General features: G+C 44.0%; 1 protein-coding gene across 1 annotated transcript in view; it reads right to left on the reverse strand.

Moving 5' to 3' along the window:
* Nucleotides 1–25165, reverse strand: part of LOC144589909 (zinc finger protein basonuclin-2-like) — a 377934-nt gene that overhangs the window by 192634 nt on the left and 160135 nt on the right. The window contains exon 3 of the mRNA XM_078394881.1: nt 16336–16571. Coding sequence (XP_078251007.1) covers nt 16336–16571 — 236 coding nt within the window. The remainder of the gene's footprint in view (nt 1–16335; nt 16572–25165) is intronic.

Consider the following 25165-nt stretch of genomic DNA (forward strand, 5'->3'; position numbering starts at 1 on the left):
ACACTCCACCAATTTGTCTTCAATTTCGCCTGGGCAGCTTGCAGCCCAGTGGTATGAACATCGACTTCTCCCACTTTAGATAGTTCCTCTGTCCCTCTCTTCCCCTCCCCTTCCCAGATCTCCCTCTATCTTCCTGTCTCCACCTATATCCTTCCTTTATCCCGCCCCCCTGACATCAGTCTGAAGAAGGGTCTCGACCCGAAACGTCACCGATTCCTTCTCTCCTGAGATGCTGCCTGACCTGCTGAGTTACTCCAGCATTTTGTGAATAAGTACCTTCGATTTGTACCAGCATCTGCAGTTATTGTCTTATATGTCTTCAATGTTAGTTTGATTAGTCCAATCAATATGCATGATAAAATCACCCGCTTACGTGCCTTTGATGTTTCCCTAATTATGCTTTGTCCTATGGAGAAACAACATCTTGATGTCCTGTCAACTCTTCCCACCTATGTCTTTACATGCTGCTATTCATTATTTCTACCCAAACTTATTCTACATTTCCATCCACTGCATTAACACCACTACTCACCAATGTACTGATACCTTCCTTGGTTGACAATGATATCTCACCTCTTCATCATTAACTATTCTTTTTGAGCAAAGAATAATTTAGTATGTTGACATACATGCAACTGCAGATGTTGGTTTACAAAAAAAAACACAGTGCTAGAGTAACTCAGTGGGCCAGGTAGCATCTTTGAAGAACAGGGGAGGAACCCTTCTTTAGACTCCAGCCCTAATCACTCTGCATCTCCTTAATAGCTTTTAATCATACTCATTTTTATTTAAACATGTCTGTGTGTGCTGCAAGCGTATGCCTATGTCTGTGTGCCTTGATGTGCCCCGAGGGTGAATCTGTGTGCACACTCTGTGTGCATTTCCTAAGATTGTGCCATGAATGTATCTCCATGTGCACTGAGGCTATGCCTTTGTCTGCCCTGCGAATGTGTCTCTGTATGCCCCGAGTGGGTGATGTGTGTGTCCTGAATATATGCGTGTGTGCAGTATGTGTATACCTCTGTACCTGTTTGCTGCTGTCTTTTCCAATGTGCCTTTCTGTACCTGTATGTCCTTCTGCAGTTGTGCACGTCTGCGTGTGTCCATTGTACATTGTATGCTCCTCTCCAGTTGATCCCTATATGTGTCTTAAATGTGCGTCTGTATTGAGCCTGTGAGCACAAGCGTGTGCCCTGACCTGCCTGTGTATGCCCTGGCTGCCGCTTGCACTCTCAATATTTGCCCTTTGTGCACATCTGCTTGTACCCGTTCACACCTCTCTGTGTGTTTACGAGTCAGCAACTTAAGTCATAATTTTACAATGGTATTTGATAATTACCACAGGCACGGATGAATGAAAAACATAACTATCTGAAGATAAAAGTGCTAATAACGGTTCAAAAATGTGTTTTCAGTGTGTGCAGAAGGTTACCTAGGGAGATCTTACAATTTAAAAATTGGCATTGATTTAAAGAAGCTGAACTTCAACCACGAGGAAAGTTCACAGTGTGCCCATTCTCTGAAATGCAGATGATTAACTCTAGATGCCGATAATCAGATCTTCAAGAATAAATGAACTAACATCAGGCTAAATGTAATGGATGCAGTTTGGAGTTAACAAACATCCATAATTGACAATCAGGCTTTGGTTATCATCCTCTATTTTCCCTGAAGGATGTCCCCGTGGGAAGAATTTCGTACCACACACAGGATGTTCTAGTTTTAGACATATAGCCTGAAAACAGGCCCTTCAGCCGCATCGCACCGACCAATGATCGCCCGTACACTAGTTCTATGTTATTCCAGTGTAACATCCTACACGCTAGAGGGAATTTGCAGAAGCCAAGTAACCTACAACCCTGCAGGTCTTTGGAAACTATAGCGCCCAGAGAAAACCCATGCGGTCACAGGGAGAACATGTAAACTCCGTACATACAGCACCTATGGTCAGAATCGAACCTAGGTCTCTGGTGCTGTAGGCAGCAACTCTACCACTACGCCACTGAGACAGGAATTGGTACATTTGTTACTGTTCGGTCAATGCAGTGTCATGGCTTCTTGCAGATGGTGAGATTATCACATTGTTGATGCGGCATGTCAGACTGGCTAGAATTAAAAATATACCCAACCTTCCAAACAGACAGTCAATCAAGTTGTTCTGAGGAGTATGGAAAATGCCAACAAGCAATTTAATAATGACCAGTTGTTTTGGTTTTAAGCCTTGAGTAAGGATTAAGCCAATGGAAGCTGAGTCAAAACAATTTTCAAAGGAGAACTGGAGAAATACTCAACGGCTCTGAGAGCAGAGATGAAAAAGACACTATTTCGCTCAGCCATTTAGCCCATTAGACATAATGGGCTAAATAGCTTTGTTCTTTGTTGTTATTAATCTGTGATTCTCTGGGTACTAATAAATTGCAAATTCACTGATTTGGTACTAGTGTTAACAGTCAGATCCAGCATACATTTAGAAGTTACAATGATGAAGTAGTAGTGCAGACATGGTTCTGGGAAAGGGTTATTTTTGCTGACTACTATCAATAACAGCTACAATGGGAAGCACTACATTAATTGATTAAAAATACATGGCAAATATTTTGAAATGGAAACGGATTTGACATGGACATTAAATTGCATTTGTCTAATGCATGATATGAGTATGTCCTTAATCACAGATCTTAAACAGTTATATCCTGTGGCTTGTTATGTTATGTATCAGTTAAGCAGAATCTGGGGCAGAAAATCTTTATTATCTTTTATTAAGCTGTCAAGTCCTAATCTGCCTTCTTCAGCCTCTGTGGCACTTCAGAGGGTACAGATAGACTGAGAAAACAGGTCAAAAATGTACAGCATGTTCATGGAAGCCATCATAGCGCCCTTGGAGATTTGTAGATCCTGGGAATGATTAGAAACCAATAACATGGCCATGGGTTTCAGAACCCAAAGATTTGACTTCTTTCTACTATTTGAACCATCTGGTAATCTTTCCCTCAGGAACGATTTGGTCTTGAAACTGACGGGGACCACCTGCTGGTTGTCACCTATATTCATAATTTAAGATCCTAAATAATCTTCATTGATCCTTTCAAGGAAAAAATAAATAAAGTGTACAGAGCCATGGAATATAACAGGGTAAAGTGGGTGTGGTTTTGAGATTTTTTAGGATTTGAAGGCAACTGATTGGCTCGGATGAAGAGAAAGCTTATTTCATGGGAGAGTGAGATCTCATTGGCTAGGAACCACACCTTTCCATAGTTAGGAAATATTTTCATGAAGGTCATCAACATGAAACCTTAAAGGTACAATGCCATAAGATCATAAGACACAGGAGCAGAATTAGGCCATTCGGCCCATTCAGTCTGCTCTGCCATTTGATCATGGCTGATCTATGTGGGAGAAAAGGCTGAAATTGCCACGGTGAACTGAGGTTGTTGAAGAGACCCACGGATGTAAACTACTGGTGTGTAATTGAGTTTACACAAGCTCTATCTAAATTATGTGGCAATAATATATTTCATTTTCTGTCAACAAACTTAAGAAAACATCCCGATGAATCTCCTTTGCACCCTCTGCAGCATTATTACATCCTTCCTCTACCTTGGCGATTCAGTAATGAGGCTGCAGTCTGACCAATTTTCAATAAAGTTGCAGCATAAGCGCCAAGTACTTGTATTCAATTGCCCAACTAATGCAGCCCTACCTCATTAACACTCCAAAACACATCACCTCATAGTTATCAGGATTACCCTCCCTCTGACATTTCTCTGCCTATTAAACCATCATGTTCATATCACTGTGTAGTTTAAGATGACCTTTTCAACTATGAATAACTCCTCCAATCTTAGGAAAATAACTGCAGATGCTGGTTCAAATTGAAGGTAGACACAAAATGCTGGAGTAACTCAGCAGGTCAGGCAGCATCTCAGGAGAGAAGGAATGGGTGACGTTTCGGGTCGAGACCCTTCTTCATACTGATATCTTAGTGTCATCTGCAAATTTACTAATCATGCCTACATTCACATGTATTAGGAACAGCGAGAACCCCAAAACTAATCTCCATGCCACGCCACTGGGCTCATGCATCTAATCACAAAACACCCTCTACTCTCACCCTGTGTTGCCAAGCTGATTTTGGATCCAATTAACCAGTGCTCTAGACCCCAAGGGCCCTAATCTTTTAGACCCCTCTCCCATGAAAGGCTGACTGAACCCCACGTGAACCACATCTACTGCTCTGCCCTCATCAATACATTTTGCTACCTCTTCAAAAATCTTAGCCAAATTGGTCAGACAAGATATTTTCCTGGCAAAGTCTTGCTGCCTATCTCTGGATACATCTCTGCCTTTCCAAGTGATGATTAATCTTATCCTTCAATTTTTTTCCAATAACTTCCCTACTAGTTATCTTCAGTTCACTGATCTGTAAGTGCTAAGCTGTTCGCTGCTGCTTTTCTTGAAAAGGTGGACCATGTTTACTATAAGAAAATAACTGCAGATGCTGGTACAAATCGATTTATTCACAAAATGCTGGAGTAACTCAGCAGGTCAGGCAGCATCTCGGGAGAGAAGGAATGGGTGACGTTTCGGGTCGAGACCCTTCTTCAGACTGATGTCTGTTTACTGTTTACCATGTTTACTGTTCTCCAGTCATCTGGTACTCCACTTGTGACTAACAAAGATGTCAAAATCTCAGCCAGAGCCTCAGCAATCTCATCCCTTGCTTCTCATCGCAGCCTGGGAGAAATCTGATCTGACTCTTATGATTTATCCAGTTTCAAGCCCACTCCACCGAGTTCCTGAACAACAAGGATCATTTCCTTTTTAAATACCAATAAATAGTATTCATTTAGAATCTTGCCTATAATCCTGAATGAGCCCTACTCTTTTCCCAGATAACTGTTTTGGCCTTAATCTATATACTAAACTCTTGTTTGTTTGTTTGTTTGTTCCTGAACTACAGCCAAAATGGTACACGATAGCGCGACAACTTTTATGACTCCAGGGACTAAATTTTGTCTTCTCTGTATTAACTTTAATTTATATGCTGTAACTGTAATTCTCTTTTTTTTTTTGCACAATCCGCAGGCATTGCCACTTTCATTTCACTGCACATCGTGTATGTGTATGTGACAAATAAACTTGACTTGACTTTAGGCCCACCTTACTCACTGCCGTCCCTTTGCTGCTAATGTAAGAAGTTTCATTGAAATTGGTGTTATATTTTTTAAGTTATTCACATTTTAAAGTTTAAATCTATCTCCTAGGGAGGGGGGAAGGGAGGGGGGAAGGGGGGAGGGAGGTTGTGGAGGGAGGGAAGAAGGGAGGAGGGAGGATAAGGGTGGTTGAGGGGGATGGAGTGGGGGGAGGGGAAGGGGGGATGGAGTGGAGGGGAGGGGGGTGGTGGGAGGGGGAGGGAGGGGAGGAGGGAGGGAGGGGGAAGGGGGGAGGAGGGGGGAGGGGTAGAGAGGGGAGGGGGAGGAGAGGGTGCTGCACAAATGCAGGAGAGATTTGGGCCCAACAGGTCCACTTGGTCAAGTATATTTATAAAATTCCTTCAGATTTACCTTAATCCTGCCTGGGGGTGATATTTTGTTACCACCTTTGCCTTACTAATTTCCTTTTTGATGGTTCAATAGTACTTTATTGTCTCATGCACCAAGGTACAATGAAAGATATTTTGCACACAGTTCAGTAAAAGTATCACCATACAAAAGCACAATCACAGATTAAGTACAAGTGTTTAGGAATAGTACAGTGAGACAATACCCAAGAGTCGCCAGATAATGGCATCAGTTTCAAGACTAAATTATGATAAGTGCAGAGTTCTTAACCGGGCCACAAAGGCCTATTGTCCTGGTGATATTGCAGGGTCGCCCTGGCCAAGCAAAGCCATTGGTGCCCTCCACTGCCACTCCACGCCCCTGCAGGTCGTGTTGGGTCCACGTGCTCAGTCTCTTGGAGCTGTGCCCAACTCAGTTGAGCCCCAGGCTGCTGCAAGGCCCAGTGCCCCACTCCGCCTTCGCCTCCATCCGGATCTGCACATCGGCCTCACCAGCCTCCATTCGGTCTTTGCGCCCCATGGGGTGCCTCCAGCAGCTGACCTCGTAACATCAAGAGCGCTTTGAGGACACAGGACGTAAGACTCCGGTTCCGGTAACCGGTCCTAAACTTACCAATTATGCATTGTACATTCTCATCCAAATCATTGGTACAAACAGCCATGGGCCCGGCACTGATCCCTAAGGCACACCAGTAGTCACAAGCTTAAGGTCCAAAAAACAACCTTCCACCATCACTCTCTGCTTCCTTCCGTGAAGCTAATTCTCTATCCAGTCGGCTAGCTCTTGCTGGATCCCTTGCGATCTAGCCTTCCACAGCAGCCTACCATGCGGAACCTTAATAAACGTCTTGCTGACGTCCATAACCAACCCCTATTGCCTTGCCCTTGTCAAGCTCTTTGGTTACTTCTTCAAAAATCTCAGTCAGATTTGTAAGACATGGTCTCCCCCACACAAAATGATGCTTACTCTCCCTATTTAGTCCCTGTCTATCCAAATGTATATATATATATTTCCTCTACCATATGTTTCCATATTTCTTTAATATGAACATGTGATTACCCTCTTTACCTTTACCTCCCCCCTCAACTCCATCCAAGGACCCAAACAGTCTTTCCAGGTGAGACAGAGGTTCACCTGCACCTCCTCCAACCTCATCTATTGCATTCGCTGCTCTAGATGTCAACTTATTTATATCGGCGAAACCAAGCGCAGGCTCGGCGATCGCTTCGCTGAACACCTGCGCTCGGTCCGCATTAACAAAACTGATCTCCCGGTGGCCAAGCACTTTAACTCCCCCTCCCATTCCCAGTCTGACCTCTCTGTCATGGGCCTCCTCCAGTGCCATAGTGAGGCCCGCCGGAAATTGGAGGAGCAGCACCTCATATTTCGCCTGGGCAGTTTGCAGCCCGGTGGTATGAACGTCGACTTCTACAACTTCAGATAGCTCCTCTGTCCCTCCCTTCCCCTCCTCCTTCCCAGATCTCCCTCTATCTTCCTGTCTCCACCTATATCCTTCCTTTGTCCCGCCCCCCTGACATCAGTCTGAAGAAGGGTCTCGACCCGAAACGTCACCCATTCCTTCTCTCCCGAGATGCTGCCTGACCTGCTGAGTTACTCCAGCATTTTGTGAATAATGTGATTAGCCTCGATTTCCAGATAACACTCAACATCCAGATTTCCCTGTACTTGGTACCCTAGGCTTTCAATTTTACAGGAACATATTGTTTTTTGTTTATTGGCTTCCCACTGTGCAAATGTAGACTTACCTGCAAGTAGATACTCCCAGTCTACATTTGCCAGGCCCAGTATGTTGGCTCTTTTTCTTTCCCCAGAAGATTGATTAGACATGGATAAAATTGTCTTTAAATTTTTTTAAATCAAGTATTATGTTTAAACATTGGGCTATTATGAACTGTGCATGGCCTTAGAATACCACCAGCCAAAAACAATTATCACTTCTTCCTCACTCGCTACCATAAAGAAAAAATTGAACACTGAAGCACGACTGGTTTGGCAGCAGTTGGTGAATAAAACTGATCTTCATAGATAGGAACATCAGCCAAACACTATTCCCGTCAGCAGGATCCAACTTCCTGCATCCTCAGTTTTTGACTGAAAATAAGGGCCTTTGTCCTGGTAATATCAATCAACTAATTACTGTGCTGGATAATTCCCCTGCTGTTTGTGGGATGTGCTATATTTCCACGAGTACAACTGGGATGCCATTTCAGACAGTACTACATTGCCTTTGGTCATCAGCCTGCAAAAGACAATATGTTTTTCCTTCCAGTGAAAGCAGTCAAAAGAGGTAAAACATCAAGCCTTATTTAAGGACAGCACAGCATGTCATACAACATAGAACAGTACAGGCAAAGGAACAGTCCCCTCAACCCATGATGTTTTCATCAAACATGACGTCAAATTAACTAATCTCTTATGCTGCATGTAATCCGAAGCCCTTCATTCCTTGCATAGTCATGTGCTGATCTAAAATCTAGACACCACTATTGTATCTGCTCCCATCACCATTCCTGTCAGCGTGTTCTAGGTACCCACCAATCTCTGTGTAAAAAAACTTGCCCCATGCATCTTCTTTAAACTTTGTCCCTTTCAGATTAAATCTATGCTCTCTAGTATTTAACATTTCTACGTGGTGAAAGGGTCCTAACTGTCGACCCCATGAAACTCTCCCATAATATTATACTTCTCCTCTCAGCATCTGATACTCTGGGGAAAATAAACCAACTTTGGACAACCTCTCCTTATAGCTATGTGTAGGAAGGAACTGAGGATGCTGGTTTGAACCGATAGACACAAAAAGATGGAGTAACTCAGCAGGACAGGCAGCATCTCTGGAGAGAAGGAATGGGTGACCTTTCGGGTCGAGACCCTTCTTCAGACTGCAGAAGGGTCTCGACTCGAAACGTCACCCATTCCTTCTCTCCAAAGATGCTACCTGTCCGGCAGTTACTCCAGCTTTTTGTGTCTCTCTACTTATTGGTGATACCTTCTAATTTACGCAGCATCCTGGTAAACCTGTACTGTACCATCTCCAAAGCCATCACATTGAAAGAGGTTTGTACATTCTCCCTGTGACGGCGTGGGTTTTTTCTGGGAGCTCCGGTTTTCTCCCACATTCATTCCAAAGGCGTGTCGGTTTGTAGGTTAATTGGCTACTGTAAATTATCCCTCGTGTGTTCGATAGAACTAGTGTGAAGGTGATTACTGGTTGGTGCAAACTCGTACCGAAGGGCCTGTTTCAACGGCATATTTCTAAACTAAACTAAGCATCCTTACTGTAATGGAGCGACCAGAACTGCACACAATACTCCAAATGTGGCCAAACCAAAATTCTGGACATGGATGAACTTGCTGGGTATCGTAGAGTCATAGTGATACAGTGTGGAAACAGGCCCTTTGGCCCTATCTGCCCACACCGGCCAACATGTCCCAGCTACACTAGTCCCATCTGCCTGTGTTTGGTCCATATCCCTCCAAATTTGTCCTATCCGTGTACCTGTCTAACTATTTCTTAAACGTTGGGATAGTCCCAGTCTCAACTACCTCCTCTGGCAGCTTGTTCCATACACCCATAGAAACTACATCACTATAGGTAAGAAGAAAGTATTACTCAACTAGCTTGCAGAACTTAGTTTGTTTTGCTATCTTTTTAAGAATTCTTTTATAGAAAAGAATACTGACTCTGATATTAAGGAGTCTCCACTAACACTTTGATAGTGCCACTTGTGAGGCAACGCACAGCAGTCTCTTCCATTGAAGGTGAGCTCTGCCTCCCCAGGATGATACTTTCAAAGCATGAACCAAGCTGTTTACTCCCGACCTTTTATTACAAGGATGACACAAAATGCTGGAGTAACTCAGCGGGTCAAGCAGCATCTCTAGAGAGAAGGAATGGGTGATGTATTGGGTCGAGACCCTTCTTCAGACTGATGCCAGGGTTGGGGGCGGGACAAAGATAGGATGTAGTAGGAGACAAGAAGACTAGTGGGAGAACTGGGAAGGGGGAGGGGAAAGAGAGGGACAGAGGAACTATCTGAAGTTAGAGAAGTCAATGTTCATACCGTTGGGTTATTACAAGGATATCCTTTGGAGGACATGGATGAATCCCAAACAGCATGGAAATTGTCCAATAATCTGTTGATTGAGGGATAGATATTATCCGGACACCTGGAGAAAGGCCCTTGTCATTAGGGAAAAGTAATGTCACTCTGCACGCCAAGGACTGATGGTAAAGTACAGAGAAAAGCCATGGCAACAGGCCAACGGAGCTGGAGCTGGGTACCCAGTCACCACTGTGCTATCTGGAGTCTTCTGTGCAATCATTTTATTGAAAATCATCTCGGTTCAAGCCCAAGAGATACCTGCAGTGCCTGATCAAGTACCTAACTAGTGCCTATGTGCCCAGCACCATCTTCTTCCTGATGCAAATCCTTCTTGACAGGTGTGTAATGTCACATGTTGCCACACCATAATTTCTTTGCTGCCTAAAACCTGAAAAATCACTTTGTGAGTCAGTGTACCATTTAAATTTAAGCTTGACTTTGAAATCTTTTGTTACTGAAACATCCCAGGAGATGCTTGTTCCTGATTTTGATGTCTCTTTCCAAAGCAAAAGCCCCTGAAATTCTGCCATATCATGTCACATTGAAAAACTGAATGTGCGTCTCTGAATTTCCCTTCTCTTCTCCTTAAGCAGAGGCATTAACATTTTTATTTGCAGAAAAGGTGGAGGCAATGTCCAAGGACTACAAAACACGAAGATGGTTGCTCTATTAAATAATACCCCTGGATTTAATACTGACAAGCATTTTGCCTGATCTTAGAAAACTCATCACTTTTCTCAATATATATATATATATACAACAGCACAATTATTACCGAAAAGCAAAAAAGATGGAGACCACTGTGTACAGATGTGAACGTCTGTTTACTGTTTATATTGTTTATGAATTTGCAGATCATAACACATTGAAAAAACAGCAGGTAGTGATGAATCAGAGTACAGGAGCAAGATTGATAATCTGATTGAAGGGTGCCAGACAACAATCTTAAGGAACAACAACACTGGCAAAACCAAGGAATTAATTGTTGTCTTTATGGTGGGAAAGCCGAAGAGTTTCATTGATGGGACGGCAGTGCAGAGTCAACAGCTTCAAGTTCATGGGCGTGCTTATGTTCTGGGCCCAGCACATTGATACAATTACAAAGAAAGCATATCAGTGCCTCTACTTCCGCATAGGATTGAGTAGATTTGGCATGTCACTGAATAGTCTTTGAAACGGTAAAGAGTAAACTGACTGGTTGAATCATAGCCTGGGTTGGTGACTTGAATTCTCAAGAATGAAGGAGGCTGCACAAAGTGGTGGATATTCCCAAGGTCCATCACTAGTATTGACCTTCCCTCCATCAAAGCGATCTACGGGGGGTGCTGCCTCAAAAAGGCAGCTAATGTCATCAGAGACCCGCACCACACCATGCTCTCGCCTTGCTGCTACCATCGGGAAGAAGGTATGGGAACCTGAGAACAGCTTCTTCCCATCAACGATCAGGACGTGAACCACACGACAGAATCCTAACCACAACCGATCTACTGTAGACTTTGTTTGGGTTGCAGTATGCACTTTGGTTTGGCACAATTATGGTCAGGTTGTGATTAATGGCCCAATATTACTGACATTTTATTGGATTATTGTATAGTTATTTGTGTTGTTGCATTAAAGTGCTTATAAAACTACTGCAAGTAGGAATTTTATTGTTCTGTTCCCGGTGTTTATGACAATTAAATACTCTTAATTCTTGATTGTCTTGACTCTCAAAATGAAATCATTCCATCTTAAGAGTCGCTCCAAATATGTGACAAAGCATGGGAGAGATGAATCTGGCACTCATACTCATCAGGAAAGTCTGAGCAGACTGAAGCTGTTTCTTTGGAAAGGGTAGTATTATATAATTTTTTGTTTAAAGGCTGTTACTCAAATTCTCTTGGAATATTTTTGGATCTCCTTGTCTCAATCTCAGGTGACAATCTATTTCCTGATATATACTATACACCCATTGATTCCCACAGCTACCCTGACTACACCTCCTCCCTTTTGTCTCTTGTATGGATGCTACCCCTTGCTCTCAGTTTGTCGACCTCCATTGCATCTGTTCTTGAGATGAGGCTTTCCTTTTCAGAACATTGAAATTACCTCAATTTTCGGAACCCAAAGCTTTCTGTTTACAGTTGACGATTGAGCCCTCACTCACATTTCCCCCATTACCTGCTCTCACTCCACTGTCTCCCAGACAGAATGGAGATACAGAACCCTTGGTCCACCTTTCATCTTAGTTTTGGTTTAATTTAATTTTAATTTAGAGATATAGCATGGAAACAGTCCCTTTGACTCACTGTGTCCATGCCGACTATCTTGTCACACTAATTCTATGTTATCCGTTTTCTTGTCCACTCTCTACGCATTAGGGGCAATTTTACAGAGGACAATTAACATTTCATATTTCGTTTGGGCAGTTACAACCCCCCTGGCATGAATATTGATTTCCCTAACTTCAAGTGATCCTTGCATTCACTCTCTCTCCATCTCTCCTCCAATCTAGTCATCTTGCTGATTTCACCATTTGTATCCCTTCGTTATCACCTTGACCCCAGCAAACAATGGACCATTGTGGGCTCCACTATTCCTGAGTCATCGATCAGTCCTCTGCTTTGATCTGTACCTTCCCTTACCTCCAGTTTCCCCTTCCCCGACTCTTAGTCTGATGAAGGGTCTTGAACCAAAATGTCACCTATTCCTTCTCTCCAGCGATGCTGCCTGACCCGCTGAGTTACTCCAGCATTTTGTGTCTCTCTTTGACCATCACTCCCCTCCTCACCTAGTTCCACTCATCACGAACCAACCCCTGCCTCACCTTTCCCTCCAACATCTTTATAATTTCAGTCTAGATGGAAGGTGTCAAACATCAAACCTCCCGTAACCTCTACAGATCCTGCCTGAGGGATAGTGGGTGGAAGGAAATGGGGCGGGGATAAGGGGGGGAAATGGAAAAAGGGAAATCCAAATAAGAAGATGTGGAAGATGAGCAGATGGAGGATGGGAAAGGCGCTGGGTGATGGCGACAGGAAGGGTGGAAAGAAAGTGTGCATGTGGGGTTGCGGGTTGGAAACATGGGAGATGAGAGTAAAGCGGGTCTTGCATGAAATTGGATAAATCTATATTTATATAATTGTGCTGTAGGCTACCCAATTATAATATGAGGTGCTGTTGTTCCAGTTTGCGTGTGGTCTCACTCTGGTGATGGAAGAGGCCAGGGACAGAAAGGTCAGTATGGGAATGGAAAGGAGAATTAAAATGGCTTGCAACCGGGAGCTTTCACAGACCCTGGTGGACAAAAACGGTCCTGTAATCAAGAACATTAAGTGCAAGAAACGAGGTTGGAGCCCTCTCTGGAAGGGCTGTCTGGATCACTGAATGGTAAGATAATTTCAATCTCTCTATCCTCTCAGTTCTTCGACACAAGAGACTGCAGATCTCAACGGTAGAGCTGCTGCCTTACAGCGCCAGACCCAAGTCCGATCCTGACTACGGGTGCTGTCTGTATGGAGCTGGTACATTTTCCCTATGATTGCATAGGTTTTCTTCGGGTTATTTGGTTTCCTTCCACACTCCAAAGACTACAAGTTGGTAGGTTAATTGGATTCAGTAAAATTGTAAATTGTTCCGAGTGTGTAGGGTAGTATTAGCGTGGACTCGGTGGACCGAAGGGCCTGTTTCCATGCGGTATCTCTAAACTCTAAAAGTCTAAACCAGGGATCTCCAAACTATGGCCTGCGGGCCACATCCGGCCCGCCACGAGATTTTATCCGGCCCGCAGCAAGCTCTTAGGCAGCGGGGACTGGAGGCAGAAGGTTCACCGGAGAGCAGATCGCCACCGACCCAGAGCTGGGACAAGGCGAGAGATCGCAGCGCCCCCTCGCAAACAACAAGCCCAAGGAAACTTTCCTCCTCGCCGCCACTTCTGCCGCCACTCATCCCAGGGAGAGAGGGGAGGGGGGGGAGAGTCGGGGTAGAGGGGGCAGCGGGTGAGAGCGGGAGCGTGGGGAGGAGGAGGTTGTCAGAAGGTCCGGTGAAGGAGCGCCGCCACTTGCGGGGGCTGCTCCCTCCCTCTCTCCCAGGGCCAGCGAGATCTGCGCCGCTCCTCCACTCTCTTCCCCGGCCCCGTCTCCCTCTAACGCAGCGAAATAAGAACAAACACAATGAAACTTCCCTCCTCGCCGCTGCCGCCGCTCACCCCGGGGATGCGGGGCTTCTGAACAACAACTACACGCGTTTGTTCTTATTTTGCTGCGTTAGAGGGAGACGGGGCCGGGGAAGAGAGTGGAGCAGCGGCGCAGATCTCGCTGGCTCTGGGTGAGAGGGAGACGGAGAGGGGAGAGAGGGAATGGGAGGGGGGGAGCAGCCCCCGCAAGTGGCTGCGCTCCTTCACCGGACCCTCTAACACCACTCAAAAAACTTTTTTGAGTTCATTAAATTTATAAAACTCACACGTTTTTTTTTTTTTCCTACGGCCGGCAAAAATGTGCCAAATATATAATGTGGCCCTCATGCTGAAAATTTTGGAGGCCCGTGTGGAAAGAAATGGACAGAAAACATTTTGGGTCGAGGCCCTTCCTCTGTTCCAGTGCTTACATTGAAAGCTTTAAATTGTCAATTTTCTAAATCCCCAGAATCAACACACTTGTTTATATCATAGTAGTTAACATTCAGACATTTTATGCGTGCATGCATAAAATTCCTGACAATGCTATGACTTCAAGAGCATCGGATTGATGTACTGCCGAACAATCCACCACCGTTACATGCTTGTCATACGGTCTGATGAAGATTGACTCCATTCAGTGAAATGGCTCTTACATTAAGTATGCCCAATGGTCTAAAACCTCTTAGAACATCAACAAAAGGCGCTTGGAGACTGTGACCAGGGGAGCGAACCTGTGCAGTGCTGGCTTGTGGAGAAATACAGAAAGTGACAGAAGGTAAACCTTTTTCAAATGAATTTAATTTCACAAGTCCTACACAAATCTAAATATTTCAGTTCAGTTAGAGACAACAGATTCATGCGGATGGTTGGTGGATTTATCGCATTTAAGTGACAGCTGCTCACATCCATGGCCATGAAGGCCAAGACCAATTGGATAATCAACAATAAGCAATGCAGAACATGGCAGGAGTTAAATTCATTTTGAGATCCTTGTGCAGCAACAAATTCTGAAAACCCTTCAAAAAGAACATTTCCCAGCACACTAACAGTATTGAAATCTTCAGGCAAGGCTTGTTCATTTGTTCAGGGGCCAGGGGAACAGATGAATGAGCCTCAAGAAAAATAGAAATCTGCAATGGATTTAGGAATTGTTGTCCTGAAAACACAGGGAACATCACATCTGGGTGTAATCACCCGCGCTCTGACCCCTGTTGCTGATCCTGGCAAAAAACCAATGCAATCTTTAATTAGCCTGGCGCTAGAGGGTTTCCTGCACTTTAGGAAAAGACACCAGGTATCTACCAATATTAAGCTATAAAAGTGAGTGAATGTGGGGAGTAGATCACGGCACTCAACATTTCCAGCCACGCATCTCCTCGCATGCCTCTCAACCACTATCTAACATCCTTCCACTGTCCTCTTGTTAAGGAAGCCGTGCTAAGAAATATATATATATATATATATATATTTTTTTTTAAGTTTGCTCTTTTGGAGTGCAGTCTTGACCCTGGACAAGTCACGGGCAAGCTCCTTGAGATGGTCAGCATCCCCAAACAATCCTGCATCAACCCTACAGAATAATGAAAGGCAGAGATAGAGTGGATGAGAAAAAGATATTTCCAATGGTGGGAGAGTCTAGGACCAGAGGTTATAGCCTCAGAATTAAAGGGCACTCTTTTACAAAGGAGGTGAGGAGGAACTTCTTTAGTCAGAGGGTAGTTAATCTGTGGAACTTATTACCACAGAGGGCTGTGGAGCCAAGTCAGTGGATATTTTTAAGGCAGAGATAGACAAATTCTTGATTAGAACGGGTGTCAAGGGTTATGGGGAGAAGGCAGGAAAATTGGATTCAGAGGCGGAGATCAGCCATGATTGAATGGTGGAATAGACTCGATGGGCCAAATGGCCTAATTCTACTTCTATAACTTGTGAACTTGTGTGAACTGCACACTCAGTTCATTAAAGGCCAGAGGCAGAAATTTTCACACGATCAAATCTCCCCTGCTGCCCCCTCCCCCTCCCACCAACCCTTCCCACCACACCCAATTGTTTTCCTGGCCTAGAAAGATGCCATTGCAGTTTCTAGATCTGGAATCTATAACTTTTTATATCTAAGATCTACATCTTTCTATATCTAAGATACAATGAACAATCAGTCCCAGCCTCTGGGCACACATGCTGACAAACACCCACAATACGGAGAAGTATGCTGAAACTACCATGATTTCTCAGCCCTGCATCACATCAGCAAGTTTGCAATGTATAATATGCTTAGTTTTGGATTGATTTGGAAAAACGTATCTCAAACTTCAAAAATAAAAAAACCCCAAGGAGCCGGTTGGTTCAGAGCTAACTGTGAACGGCAAGGTTTACTGTTGCAAGTGTGCTTTCACATTGTGGGCAGCTGAGGAAGAGAATAAGAACGAGGTTAGAAAGACATGCTGGGAAGCAGAGCAACTCTCTTCCTTATTCCATACTTCCCGTTCATTCCTACCTGAAGGATGTAACCACGGACATAGTCTCGGAGTGTCCAGCCAAGGCCGTGCAGGATCTGGAGCACTTCCTCATGTTTGAGGACGCTGAAGAGGCGATCGAGGAGGATCTTGAGGCGCACTGGCACAGCCTGTGTCCCGTACAGCATCAGGCTGCTGATGTCAAATACCACGTTTGATTGCACAATCTCCACCTGAGTTGGGTGGTAGAGATGCTGGGTGCTAAGCTTATCCAACGCTAGGGAGAAACAGAACAGAACATAGAGTCATCGAGATGTACAACATGGAAACAGGCCCGTTAGGCCAAGTGGTCCACATTTGACCAAGATGCACATCTCTGTTAATCCCATTTGCCTATGTTTGGCCAACATCCCTCTAAAAAAATCCTGTCCATGTAGCTGTCCAAATGACTTTTAAGTGTTGTTATTGTATCTGCCTCAACCACTTCCTCTGGCAGCTCGTTCCATATACACACCACCGTCTGAGAAAGTTGCCCCTCAGGTTCCTGGTGAACCTTTCCCCTCTCACCTTAAACCAATGCCCTCTAGTTCTTGATTTTCATTTACCCTGCCTATTCCCCTCATGACCTTATACACCTCTATAAGATCACTCTCAGTCTCTACTTTATTCTAGGGAATAAGGTACCAGTTTATCCAACCTCAGTCCCTCAAGTCCTGGCAATATCTCGTATATCTTTTCTGCACTCTTTCCAGCTTCATGTCGTCTTTCCTACTGCAGGAATACCAAAACTGAACACAATATACCAAGTGCATCAACTCCAATGTCTTGTACAACTGCAACATAATGCCCCAACATCTCTTCTAAATGCCCTTATTGATGAAGGCAGCGTGCCAAAAGCCCCTTGTTGATCTGTGACACCATTTTCAGTGTGTTCTGAAATAGTTTCTCCACACAAAACAGAATGATATCACTTAGCAAATGTGAGCTTTTCAAACAATGAATCAAGCTAACATGAACATAGCACAGGGTGAATTCCATCTGACATAGGAGAATGGAGGTCTGGATCACTCCTGCCCCAAAAGAATAAAGGGGTTGTGTCATATGGATGAGAAACTGGCTTAAGGACAGGAAACAGGAAGTAATTCTCAATGGTCATTTCTCAGACAGGGGGACAGTAGCAGTGTGTTCCCAAGGATCAGTGCTGGGATCATTGAAGGCCTTCGATAGGTGCTGCACGTGAGGCTGCTAAACAAGATGAGAGGCCATGATATCAGAGGGAAGTACTCGGATGAAGAGAAGATTGGCTGAATGGCACAAGGCAAAGAGTGGGAATTCAGGCGGCCTTTTCTGGTTGGCTGCTGGGGACAAGTGGTGTTGTGCAGGGCTTGGTGCTGGGGCCACAACTCCTCACATCGTATATTAATGATTTAATTTAGTTTAGCTTAGAGATATAGCACAGAAACAGGCACTTCGGCCCACCGAGTCTACACCGACCAGCGATCCCCGCACATTAACACTATCCTACACACACGAGGGACAATTTACACTTATACCACGCCAATTATCCGACAAACCTGTACGTCTTTGGAGTGTGAGTGGAAACCGAAAATCTTGGAGAAAGCCCCCGGGGTCACGGGGAAAATGTACAAACTCCGTACAGTCAGCACCCGGAGTCAGGATCGAACCCAGGTCTCCGGCGCTGCAAGCACTGTAAGGCAGCAACTCCAATGCTGTTGCCACCGTGCCACCCTTAGATGATGGAATTGATGGCTTTGTGGCCACATTTGCAGATGACAAGAAGATAGGTCAAGGGGCAGGTAGTGTAGAGGAAGCAGGGAATCTGCAAAAAGACTTGGGCAGGTTGGGAGAGTGGGCAAAGAAGTGGCAGATGGAATACAGCATAGCAAAGTGTGTGGTCAGGGACTTTGGTTGTTGGAATAAAGACGTAGACTATTTTCTAAATGGGGAGAGGATACAAAAATCGGAGGTGCAAAGGTACTGGGAGTGCTGGTGCAGGATTCCTAAAGGATTAATTTGCAGGTTGAAGGCAAATGCAAAAGGAAGGCAAATGCAATGTTTACATTCACTCTGAGAGGACTAGAATATAAAAGCAGGGATGTAATGCTGAGGCTTTATGAGGCACTGGTCAGACAGCATTTGGAGTATGGTGAGCAGTTTGGGCCCCATTTCTGAGGAGGGATGTGTTGGCTTTGGAGAGGGTCCAGAGTAGGTTTTGGAGAATGATCCCGGGGATGATTGGGTTAACATGCAATGAAGGCTTGACGGCTCTGGGCCTAGGCTCACCGGAGTTTAGAAGGACAAGAGGGGAATCTCATAGAAACTTGCTGAGTAATGAAAGGCCTGGATAGAATGGATGTGGAGAGGATATTTCTACTAATGGGAGAGTCTAGGACCAGAGGGCACAGCCGTAGAATAAAAGGACACACCTTTAGAAAGGAGATGAGGAGGAATTTATTTAGCCAGAGGGTGGTGAATCTGTGGAATTCACTGCCAAGTTGGCTTAGGAGGTCAAGTCTTTGGGTAGTTTTAAAGTGGGGATTGACAGGTTCTTGATTAGTAAGGGTGTCAAAGGTTACGGGGAGAAGGCAGGAGAATGGGGTTGAGAGGGAAAGATAGATCAGCCATGATTGAACGGTGGAGTAGACTCGATGGGCCGAATGGCCTAAATCTGCTCCTATGACTTATGAATTGGTAAACCTGTTTTATTTGATAGGCATCAATAACTTTCGTATGGATATGCAGGATCTAATTTCAGAAAGTGCTGAAACAGAACTTGGAAGTGTGGTAAACAATGGAGAAGATAACAAGTGCCTGAAAGTTGTTGCTGGCGAAATGGACAGACAAGTGCCAGCTGAAATTTAATACACAGAAAAGCCTGAAGTGAAAAACCTTGGCAGAAAGAACGAGAATATAGTCTAAACGGCACAGCTTTAAAGGGTCTGAGATGCAAAGAAGCAAGGTGGACATACACATAAATTGCAAAAGGCAGGGCAAGTTATAAAGGTATATAAAATTGGTGATTTCATAAGCAGAGGGACAGAGGACAGGAAGGTTACGTTGAACCTGCATAAAATCCTGGTTAGACCACAAATAAAGTATTTCATCAAGTCTGGTTAGCAATCTCACAAGCTGTCCACTCTGGATCACTTGGACTACAGTTCATCGAGTATAGCTCAGTATTCAACAGCATCATCCCCTCCAAACTTGTTATCAAACACAGGGAAATAGGCCTTGGTTCACCCCAATGCAAATGGATCCTTGACTTCTTCAGCAGCAGACACAATCAGTACAAATGGCAACAACATTTTCTCCTCAATAACCAACAGCAGCACAGGACTGCATGCTCATTCCCCTGCTCTACCTATTGTGTACCCATGACTCTTCAGCCAAACACAGTTCCAATGTTGTTTTTAACTTCGCTGATGACACAAGTCTGTTGTTGGACAGTTATCATGGGTGACTTTAATCTACATATAGATTGGGCCAACCAAATTGGTAGCAGCGCTGAGGAGGAGGATTTCCTGGAATGTATATGGGATGGCTTTTTAAACCAATATGTAGAAGAACCAACTAGAGGACAGGCCACCCGAGACTGGGTATTGTGTAATGAGGAAGGACTAGTTAGCGGTCTTGTTGTGCAAAGCCCCTTGGGCAACAGTGACCATAATATGGTGGAATTCTGCATTCGGGTGGAAAGTGACACGGTCAATTCAGAGACTCGGGTCCTGAACTTAAAGAAAGGAGACTTTGAAGGTATGAGATGGGAATTGGCTAGGATAGACTGGCAAATTATACTCAAAGGGTTGACGGTGGAGATGCAATGGCAAAGATTTAAAGACCACTTGGAGGAACTCCAAAAATTGTTCATCCCTGTCTGGCGAAAAAATAAAACGGGGAAGGCGGTTCAACTGTGGCTAATGAGGGAAATCAAGGATAGTGTTAAAATCCAAGGAAAAGGCATATAAATTGGCCAGAGGAAGCAGCAAGCTGGAGGATTGGGAGACATTTAGAACTCAACAGAGGAGGACAAAGGGGTTAATTAAGAGGGGGGGGAAAGAGCATGAAAGAAAGCTTGCAGGGAATATAAAAACTGACTAAAAGCTTCTTTAGATATGTAAAAAGGAAAAGATTAGTGGACAAATGTAGGTCCCTTACAATCAGAGACAGGTGAATTTATAATGCGAAACAAGGAAATGGCAGAACAGTTAAACGAGTACTTTGTTTCTGTCTTCACTAAGGAAGACACAAACAATCTTCCGAAATACTAGGGGACCGAGGATCTAGTGGGAGGGAGGAATTGAAGGGAATCCGCATTAGTCAGGAAATGGTGTTAGGTAAATGTTGGGACTGAAGGCAGATAAATCCCCAGGGCCTGATGGTCTGCATCCCAGAGTACTCAAGGAAGTGGCCCTAGAAATTGTGGATGCATTGGTGATCATTTTCCAATGTTCTCTCGACTCTGGATCAGTTCCTTTGGACTGGAGGGTAGCCAATGTAACCCCACTTTATAAGAAAGGAGGGAGAGAGAAAATGGGGACTTTTTGACCAGTTAGCCTTACATCGGTAGTGAGGAAGATGCTTGAGTCGATTGTTAAAGATGTTATAGCAGCGCATTTGGAAAACAGTGACAGGATTGGTCAAAGTCAGCATGGACTTATGAAGGGGAAACCATGCTTGACTAATTTTCTGGAATTTTTTGAGGATGTAACAAGTCGAATGGATAAGGGAGAGCCAGTGGATGTGGTGTATCTGGACTTTCAAAAAGCCTTTGACAAGGTCCCACACAATAGATTAGTGTGCAAAATTAGAGCACATGGTATTGGGGGTAGGGCATTGACATGGAGAACTAGTTGGCAGACAGGAAGCAAAGAGGAGGAATTAACAAGTCCTTTTCAGAATGGCAGGCAGTGACTAGTGGGGTGCCACAAGGCTCGGTGCAGGGATCCCAGTTATTAACAATATATATTAACGATTTAGACTAGGGAATTAAATGTGACATCTTCAAGTTTGCGGATGACACAAAGCTGGGTGGCAGTGTGAGCTGCGAAGAGGATGCTATGAGGCTGCAGGGTGACTTGGATAGGTTGGATGAGTGGGCAGATGCAGTATAATGTGGATAAATGTGAGGTTATCCACTGGTGGCAAGAACAGGAAGGCAGATTATTATCTGAATGGTGTCAAATTAGGAAAAGGGGATGTGCAACAACATGCTTGTGCATCAGTCACTGAAAGTAAGCATGCAGGTACAGCAGGCAGTGAAGAAAGCTAATGCCATGTTGGCCTTCATTGCGAGATGATTTGAGTTTAGAAGCAAGGAGGTCCTACAGCAGTTGTACAGGGCCCTAGTGAGACTGCACCTGGAGTATTGTGTGCAATTTCGGTCTCCGAATTTGAGAAAGGACATTACTGCTATTGAGGGAGTGCAGCGTAGGTTCACCAGGCTAATTCCCAGGATGGCGGGACTGACAAATGATGAAAGAATGGGTTGACTGGGCTTGTATTCACTTGAGTTTAGGATGAGAGGGGATCTTATAGAAACATATAAAATTCTTAAAGGATTGGAGAGGCTAGGTGCAGGAAAAATGTTCCCGATGTTGGGGGAGTCCAGAACCTGGGGTCACAATTTAAGAATAAGGAGTAGGGCATTTAGGACTAAGATGAGATAAACCATTTTCACCCAGAGAGTTGTGAATCTGTGGAATTCTCTGCCGCAGAAGGAGTGGGAGCCAATTCACTGGATGTTTTCAGGACATTTAGCTCTTAGGGCTAATGGAATCAAGGGATATGGGGGAAAAAGCAGGAACGGTTACTGATTTTAGATGATCAGCCATAATCATATTGAATGGCGGTGCTGGCTCGAAGGGCTGAATGGCCTACTCCTGCACCTATTTTCTATGCTTCTATGTTTCTAATAATGGGTAACTCACGAGTCAGAATATAGAAGGGAAATTGGAAATCTGATTGAATGGTGCCGGAACAACAATCTTACTCTCAACGTCAGCAAGATCAAGGAGTTGATCGTGGACATTAGAAGGGGAAAGCCGACGATTCAGAAACTTATCTTCATCGACGGGTTGGTGGTGGAAAGAGTCAACAACTTCAAGTTCCTGCCCATGCATATCTCTGAAGATCTGTGATGTGCCCAGAACATTGATGCAATCATGAAGAAAACCCACCAATGCCTCTACTTCCTTAGAAGATTGAAGAGGTTCAGTATGTCGCCGAACCTCTACAGGTGTCCATGAAGAGTCTTCCCAACTGGTCACATCACGGCCTGATTCAGCAACTCCATCATCCAGGAATGAAGAAGTTTACAAACAGCAGTGGACACTGCCCAGGTCCATTATGGGCAACGGCCTTCCCACCATCGAAGGGATCTATAGGACGCGCAGTCTCAAAATGGTAGCCAGCATCTTCAAAGACTCACACCACGCTGGCCACACTCTCGTTTCACTCCTACCAACATGAAGAAGGTATAGCAGTCTGAATGGCTCAATGAGACTCTTATCATTGTTTTAAACTCTAGTGAATGTAAGCCAAGATTACTCGCTCCTCCTACCGGACAAACCCCTCATCCCAGGAGTCAATCCAGTGATTCTACATTACCCCTCCAAAGACTATTCAGGACAATGCATTCCTTGTTTGGTTCCCCATCCAACATCGTAAACATTCATTCACTCTACCATTGTCACACATGTGCCATCTACCAAATACCCCGGTTACTCTGTTTCAAATCTGCAACTTCTCCCTCTGGGTCCAAATCCTGGAACTTCCACCCCAACATTATCTTAACCAGAAGGGCTGTAGTAGTTCTCACACAATTATGTAATATGGTGAATGAATAATTAAAATTGTACATTCTTCCTGGAAACCAAAACAGCCAACTGTACCCCGGTGGGATTTCACCAAAAGCCTTGTACGATTGTTATTAAGTTTCCTCATACCTAATGTGTTGCGGTACATACATGTTAATATTCTGTACTTTAGCTACAAGAACACCCAAATCTCTCCAAACGCCTAGATACGGCGAACTTTCAGAATTTAATGATTTTGCAGTCTACTCATGCATCTGGATAGATGCAAGACGTGATTCACAAATATAGACAACACTTGTATTTCTCATATGTCCCTATGACGTTGAAGGGGGCCTTTCCAACTATGGAGTGTATACTGGTTCTTAGATTCATCCTGTTCCCCCAAATGTCACACATTCCCATCAACACCACCTGATTCCCCTGTCACCTATAAGCACGGGAGGCAATGTTGTTTACAGTGGCCAACGAATCCATCAACCCAGTATCCAGGGGAAAATCAACACGATCACAGGGAAAACAGGCAAACTCCACACAGACAGCAATGTGGGCAAAATCAAAACTAAACCATTGCAGACATGAGGCAGCAGCACTCCCCGCTGCACCGTGTTGCCCGAAACTGAGAGGTTGTGACAATGAAGAAAGATTGAATGTGCCAGAACTTCTCCCTCCTATAAAAGATAGAGGTCACCTAATGGAAGTGTTTAAAACAAACAGGGGTATTGATAGGATTGATGTCGAGAAAATTTTACCACTTGAAGGCTCGTACTAAAGCAGATCCCAAAAATCAAAAATAATAAATTCATGAACGATGTCAGAAAAACCTTCTCAATGCTGAGAATGGTGAAAACGTGGAGCTCACAAGTACAGAGCAGTTGGGGTACAAAATCCAGCTGGTGGGATGAAAGGATAATCCAGGCACAGACCATGTGCATTGTCTAGCCTATTCCTACATTTGGTTTAAGTGTCATGTTAAATCAATGCTACGAGGTTCTCTCTTTAGTCACTCGGTAAAAGGTGGTTCTTCATGGCATTGTGAATGATATTTCCCACATTGGGGGCTAACCTTTAAAAAGAAAGCAAAAAACAAGTGATAAAGATCTGGCAGTGCATTGCAAACCTTGAGAACACTGCCTTGCATTAATATACTAATTGTGTATGTCAAAGTTAAGGACGTCTGAAAAATACAAACATTTTAGCTAAAATGTAAATAATGACAGGCCACATACAACTGTGAATGGACGAGCCTGAAACCCTCTCACAGCTCACCTTGTAGAGAGCCTGACATTCTCCATCCATGTTACCTGCATGGCTTCTCCTTCACTGAGGAAAGCTTTATCATCACCACCTGGCACCCACTGTGGAGGATGAGTGATACCCCCACCCCCCCCCAAGTTCCTCCGCCAGCGCTGAGACTAGCTGGAACAACATGCAACAAAATATAAGCTCTTCCAACATCTCTGAGGGAAATTATTTTATTTTCCTCGACACAAAGATCTGTACCATGCTTTTTTAGAAATCCCAAATTGAAATTTGCCAGAATTACAAAAATATCTGTTTGCAGTAATTCAAATGGCTGTATGAGTTTCACTGAATAAAATCCCTTTGATAGGACTTCAAAAACCTCATCTTTGCTTTTTGAGAACTGTGCTATTTGAGATCTGTGATCTCAATTATTGGAAAGTATATTTTAATTTAATCTTATTTCTTCCTTTACTTGACTACGATAATCTTATAAAACATGAATTTGATCATGAGTTACTCTCCATTTATGAAGCACCAACTATTCCAACTGGCATGTTTAAATATTATTTGATTTTTCAAAATACATTCATCAATTAACACAATTACAAAAATAAGGAAGTTATGCCAATTAGCTTCAAGTAATTCAGAGAGATTGAAAGTGATTGAGCTGCCTGCCTGTGTGTGATAATCATTTTATCTTCACCACAGAGAGATAACTTATGATCTTGCACACAACATCCATTCATGTATACAGAATAAATTAAAACTACACAAAAAGAGAACTTTTATCACA

Source organism: Rhinoraja longicauda, chromosome 3 (genome assembly GCF_053455715.1).
Source record: "Rhinoraja longicauda isolate Sanriku21f chromosome 3, sRhiLon1.1, whole genome shotgun sequence".
In the NCBI taxonomy this organism is placed as follows: domain Eukaryota; kingdom Metazoa; phylum Chordata; class Chondrichthyes; order Rajiformes; family Arhynchobatidae; genus Rhinoraja; species Rhinoraja longicauda.